Source organism: Drosophila takahashii, chromosome 3R (genome assembly GCF_030179915.1).
Source record: "Drosophila takahashii strain IR98-3 E-12201 chromosome 3R, DtakHiC1v2, whole genome shotgun sequence".
NCBI lineage: Eukaryota > Metazoa > Arthropoda > Insecta > Diptera > Drosophilidae > Drosophila > Drosophila takahashii.
Genome location: NC_091681.1, coordinates 17,352,030 through 17,358,499, shown reverse-complemented (window position 1 = coordinate 17,358,499; position 6,470 = coordinate 17,352,030). Strand labels below are relative to the sequence as shown.

The 6,470-nt window shown below is 40.8% G+C and overlaps 1 protein-coding gene and 1 long non-coding RNA gene across 3 annotated transcripts; one reads left to right on the top strand and one right to left on the bottom strand.

The window, feature by feature from the left end:
- On the bottom strand, positions 1 to 5,617 carry LOC138913365 (uncharacterized). 2 transcript variants are annotated; one of them, XR_011419060.1, is made up of 3 exons: positions 4,624 to 5,617; positions 4,281 to 4,573; positions 1 to 991 (listed from the first exon to the last, which is right to left on the bottom strand). It is a non-coding gene; the product is annotated as an uncharacterized lncRNA (long non-coding RNA). The 2 variants fall into 2 exon arrangements; XR_011419061.1 differs by having other exon boundaries at positions 3 to 165; positions 223 to 991; positions 4,281 to 5,617.
- On the top strand, positions 3,807 to 4,287 carry LOC108062642 (metallothionein-3). The gene is made up of 2 exons (XM_017149397.3): positions 3,807 to 3,922; positions 3,981 to 4,287. Exons 1-2 carry the CDS (start codon positions 3,898 to 3,900, stop codon positions 4,085 to 4,087), a joined length of 132 nt encoding a protein of 43 aa, XP_017004886.1. The 5' UTR covers positions 3,807 to 3,897; the 3' UTR covers positions 4,088 to 4,287.
- Positions 5,618 to 6,470: the final 853 nt, after the last annotated feature.

Below are 6,470 nucleotides of genomic sequence, written 5' to 3'. Positions count from 1 at the left end.
TTTCTTTATAAATGGGATAAAGTTTAAGGAATAGATTACCAATAGATTTTCAGAGAAATGTTCAGAGATTAATCAGCTAAAAAATATATCCAAGCTCAATAACTTTGAGATAAAAACGGGTAGACTTCCAGCTAAAGGATATGTAACAACTTGTCCTTCGTCCTCCTGTGAAAGAAAAGGGACAGATTGGCAGCACTGTTTTTGGAGGGTTATCCAACTGACATTTATGCAAATCGAAATTCGGGTTAACAACGTCAGCAGTCAAGGGGTGTAATGTTAAATATAAAATTTACTATCCCAGCTGTTGCCGATTGTCGTCGTTCGGTCGGTTATGGAATTTAAGCTCTGCAAATATGCATTTAACACACTTCGGCGTGTCGAGATGCGGCAACAGTCTGCCCGACGTACGTATATGTATGTACGTATGTATAAATAAAAATCGCCAGCAGCTGTTGGACGGATGGATTGGGTTTTGTGATGGGCTGGTATGGTATGGGATGGGATGGATGGTTGGATGGTTGTTTTGGGACATGGGACGTGGGGCAGTGCAGTGCAGTGCGGCATTTTGAGGAGCATATGAAAAGTTTGGCTCCCATGTTGTCGCATGGAATTTATGATGAATTTTCCAACTCGACGCATATTGCAGAACATTTTTGGGTCCGTTCGGCCTAGGCCTGATTCGTCCTCCCCCCGCTTTTGGATGCCTTCTACCATGAACTGCAACCACAGCAGCCGCAACGCAGGCAGATCCCGAACCAGAACCAGAACCAGGGCAGCATTTGGTCCATGGCTTGTTCCTGGCTTTCTCTTTTTTTGTTTTTAACTGAATCCCAACCCAATCCCCAAGCCTCCCCAGCTTTTGATGTTTCCAGTTTGGCCCGCTGCTCGGTTGTTCGGCCACATGACGTAGTCGTCCTCGTCGTCCTGCATCCAGAGTCCTGGGTCCAAAGTCCATCGTCCCGAATCCTGGAGCTGCCCAAGGGTGCGTACTCTGAAATTGTTTTAGTGCTGTTAGAAAATTTCGAATGCGATTCGACATGTATAAAGCAGTGAGTGCGGAAAGGCCAGCGGCGTGACTGCCGCTAACAAATTCTGTTAGAATGAGAATGAAATGGAGAAACGATTGCGCCCCGGAATTATGCACTTGCCTAACTTAGTTTTGTAAAATCTTTTGGCATTTTGAATTATACATTGGCTTAAGGAACAAAAGTAATTAGCACGAAAGACACTTAAGGCTCCCATTATTTAGTTGTTTGGTAAATTATAATTTAATGTAACAAGTAATATATCACTTACTTAAATATTTTTTAAAGCAAAGGAATAAAAATATATGTTGAAGCCACTATTAAATTCTTCCTTCAAAAACTTTGGAAAAGTTTTACATCATATTTTGCAAGCCCTTAAAAATTGAAGTACTCTTGGTTTTCTAAGATTTGACTGGATTAAAAAAATATAAATTTCTTTATACAAGAATAAATAAGAATGACAATTAAATATCATAATTATGGCCTTCCACAAATGGCAGGGGAGTAAAAACAATTACACAGATAGGTTACCTCAATCATTTTTTAAATATTAGCAAAGATAAACTAATTGGCACATAGTTAATAAAACAAGTATGGTTTACAGCCCCACTTTGCAAACCCAATCTGCTTGATTATTCCGCTCGTTTTCGAGACTCCGGCTTCCCCCATATTATTATGCCATTGAACAGGCCATAACCATAATCATAGCATTTATCTAATATGCCAGTGAAAATATTTGCCCATTTAATAAGGGAGCGCGCGTTGCCTGTGGCGGCCATTGACTAGAGTCGATTTGAAGCGACTCCCAACCAACCCAATCGCTTACCCAAAGCGAAATCCAAATTCAGATACCAGCCAAAAAGGAAGCTGAAATGCGAACGATGCCGGGTGCAAACAAGTCGCAAATTGAATTGATTGGCGGGTAAACAAGCGGCGACCCGGCTGCCACGCCCCCAGAAAAATGAGGGGGCGAGCAAATAGATCCCGGAGCAGAACATAACCAGAATCGCTGGCCAGAAACGAGGCCGTGGCTAAAACTAAAACCACAGGCCCTAATTGAGCGTGAACATAGAGGGCATAATGCGCGGCCGAAACGGGGACTTCAATTTGTGATAAGAAGCTCCGAGCGGCGACTGCTGAAAATTTGCAATTAGCCCAACCGAAAACCGAAATGGCCAAGCAAATTGTCAAAGAGCCGGTGAAATTGTTTACAAACCAATTACAAAACTGCGAGCCTGCGAGACAATGGCAACAGATTTCCAGCTTGCTGACCTTTGAACCCAAAAACTCAACTTCTCCCCGTCGTTTGGACCTTCGGGCGCACAGCTGCTCGAAAGTAAAATCCAGCGGAGCGCCAAAAATTACGTTATCTTAATGAGTTTAAACGTTAATCAGGCAGAGAAAAGTCCCCGAAAAAGCGCAAAAGCGGGAGGATGCGGAAATGGTGGCCATTTTGCTGGCCACCTCAGTTGGCCAGTGGGCCAAAAAAGCAAGCAGAAACAGAAACGGAGGCCAAAATTGCCGGCTGCGGCAAACGGAAGTCGAAGAGTCAGCCAAAGTCCAAAGTCCGAGGCGGCACGGATGCATATTAAATTAATAATTTGACCTCATCCTGTGACTCGGCCACAAGCCAGCAAACTCGCCCCCAGAAACGAGAGACTGGGCTAATTTCTGCATCCGAACGACGAGATTTTTGTTTGCTGATTGCGACAAGGACAACATGGTTGCGGGGGCCATGTTGCGCTAATGTTTCACCCGAGACCGGGGACCCAGGACCCCAGCACTCAGGACCCCAGGACTCGGATATTCAGATTCAGATTCAGAACCAGATCCAGGACCGCTCCCCGAGACACCGAGTAAAACTGAGAGATAAACAATTAAAAACTTTTGCAATTTGCGGTAATTCCACTCTTAACCCCTTTGGCCGCCAAGTGTGCATAACAAGTAGTTGTAGCGTGGGATTGGGAAGATAGTTCACAGTGAGCTAAATAGGTGCTGCTACGAAACATGTGTTTTTTGATGTGACAAATAATGGGTTATAGAATGGGTTGTAAATTTGATTTATAGTTAGTTAGTTATATTGGTAGTTTTAAATATTAAATATAAAAAATAAAACCTAATAATTACAATTTATATATAGAAAAAAAGGTAAATTTAAATATAGATTTTCACCTTTTAAAACGTCTACGATTAGTTCTCCCTTAGGCCCAGATGACACATTCAATTTTTAACGTCAATTTATTGTAGCAATTTTTCTTTAGTGGGACTTTAAACGAGCACGAGAAAGAATCAAATATTTTTGGCTGCTCTACCACTAACACCAATAATAAAGGCGCGATATTATATTAATCCTGACCCGCTTGCACTTCTTTAAACTCACACAAATGAAAAATTGTCACAATAAATTAACATTGCTCAGTTATGTAATTGTAAAACTTGAAAAATAAATTTAAAATATAAAAAAGGTCAATTTAAATGTCAAAATTTTTAAAAATGGCTCTTAGATTTATTTTATTTTTGATTTTAAAAGTAAGTAAAATATTTAATTAAGTTTTTTGTTACAAGTTTTGTCTCAGCGCATCTGATAAGAAGGTCTTATTCGATATCTTATCACAAACCAATATATATGAAGCTGCTTTGACTGATAATGCCTGGGGGTCTTAGCTCGATTTGAATGGGGTGCAATCGTGTAATTTCTGTTGATTTTGCGCACGTTTTTTCTTATCAATCAAAACAGAGTGCAAACGGTTTCACGCGGCACTCTGTTGGTGGTCGGGCCTATAAATACGAAGGGCTTAAGCCAAACTGACCACAAGCAAGTTAGAAAAGTATTCAGAGAGTTCAATAAATTCACAACAAATATCTCTACAAAATGGTTTGCAAAGGCTGCGGAACTAGTGAGTTAAAAATTAAATATTTATTATTATAAAATATTATAATAAAGTAAAATTTCAGACTGCAAGTGCACGGACACCAAGTGCGGCGACAATTGTGCCTGCAGTCAGGAGTGCAAGTGCGTGTGCAAGAACGGACCCAAGGATCAGTGCTGCAAGACCAAGTAGTCGAACCGATGGATCGTTTGAAAACTAATAAATAAATAAAAGGCCTCTGTAAACCTCAAAGCATAAACACATATCACTTGTCCACGAACTAAATGTGTCTGTCGGAAATGATATTCGCTTAATTACAATTTGGTGGGCCGAGCTAAAAATGTGCAGAGCACACACAACATACATTTCGAGGACAAATATTTACCATGGCATTATGGCGTGTGTGAGTGTGTTTGTGGCCCAGAGGCCAAGTCCTCTTCTGGCCAAGTGTCACACACATTTGGCCAGGGTCGCATTGCCATTGCAAAATGCGCAATTATTGCATTTGTGGCGCGTGGCAGGCGGGCATCCAGTTGCAAAATTTATGCGGTCTCATTTGGACCGACGACGGCGAGGACACAACTCGAAATTGTGACACTTGTAAGTGAGCGTGAAATAATTTCGCGCATTAAGTATACGCAGCGGGAGCCCACAACAATGCGGCTGCCATTAGGAGAGCTGCAATTGTTTAAGCAATTAATTAGCACTGTTCGCAGAAAAATACCCACAAAATAAAGGAAGGCAGGGATGAAGAAAATATGAATCCTCCGCCACTTAAGGACTTCCACCACTCAGATTGCCTTCATAATAACCTCGGCAAAGTGGCTTTCGGTGCGGAGGAAAACTCATGTTTCACTCCCAACTCCCAACAATGAACTTCGGCTGGCTTTTGGGGGAAAAATTCTAACCGCAAATTGCGGAAATGCCTGTCTGGCCCGTCTGCCTCTCTAATTGTCTGTACATAATTTAGGCAAACATTTTTAATTAAGTGCAATGCTCGACGCACCCACAAGTACATGGCTTGGTTTTTAATTCCACCATTAATCTTGCAGGGTGCCATTGCGAGGTGTTCTCGAGCAGTTTGAGGGTCTGCTGCGGAACACAATAAACAGTTGCCACTTTGCGTAAGTTTTCTCCCAACTTTGTGGCTTGTTGGCCATACTCTCACTAAATGGCTACATTAACTGGATCGTATCGCTTGATGTACGCTTTTTAATTGGCCTTAAACTTTCAAAATGTTCGCCATCGCCATATAAGCAGACAAAATCTTAAGCAAAGTCGGTTAATTATAAAACTGGGCCATATCTAAGGCATGAACTTGTTGAGTTACTTCGGCAAGAGAATGAAAACTTGCACACTTTGGAGCCATCCCGGCTTTCTTATCGCCACATTTTTGTTTTTCTTGTCTGCGGCACTCGTAACTTTGCCGCAAAATTGCTTGTTTCCGCTTCCGGCCCCCCCTTAACCCCCTTTAACCACCGACTGGCCACTGATAGATGCCATTATGACCTACACTTGGGCATAAGTTTTCCCTCTTGGCCGACGACGACGTTGTCGAGAAGCTGAAGCTGCTGGCAGCAATTAAAGCCAATTATTCTGAAATAATTGTTTTAAGCAGATTTCTTGGGCGGTCCTTTGTTGTTCGTTGTTTTTTGCTTTGGTTTTCTTTTTTTATTAATTGTGGGTTGGGATTGTGACCCTTTATGTCGTGTTTTTGGGCCTCACTCAGCTTTACTGGTTGACATTTGAGTTTGTGGGTGCTTAAAGCGATTCGCATTTTCAATTTGCAATGCGAAAAGCTCGTTAAAATAATTTGTCACAGTATTCTGTTTAATTAAAAAGTTTCAAATGAATGTGCGATGCCATTAAATGATTCTTTCCAGCTTCTCTTTCTCGTTTCTGTGCTTTTCCGCATGCCTAAAAAACAATTAACCCAACTGCAGTGCCATGCATTTGCATGTGTGCGTTGTGTGGCCGAATTTGTATAGGAAACTCGAAAATTTCCATAGTTGGAAAATGGCTGGCAAAAAATGACAGCGGGAAAAAATGAAACAACATTTTAACATTGGTTTACATTTAATATTCTGATGTTTAAGCCTATTAACTGTGATTAAAAGTGGGCTGAAGACATTATCATGCTCAATTAAGTTTTATTATTTACGGATTTCATTCATTAAATAATGGTTAAATTTGCAAGCTTTTATGCACCTTTTAATTAATTGAATTATCAGTAAAATTAAATATACATTAAATAGAACATTATTTATTTATTAGAAATCAATTTAGAGAATAAACTAACAATTTCTAAATATTATTTTTTTATACCAGTTTAAGTATTAGTTATTATACCCGTTACTCGTAGAGTAAAAGGGTATACTAGATTCGTGCAAAAGTATGTAACAGCTAAAAGGAAGCGTTTCCGACCCCATAAAGTATATATATTCTTGATCAGGGTCACTAGCCGAGTCGATCTAGCCATGTCCGTCTGTCCGTCTGTCTGTCTGTCTGTCTGTCTGTCTGTCTGTCTGTCTGTCTGTCTGTCTGTCCGTCTGTATGAACGCTGAGATCTCAGAAA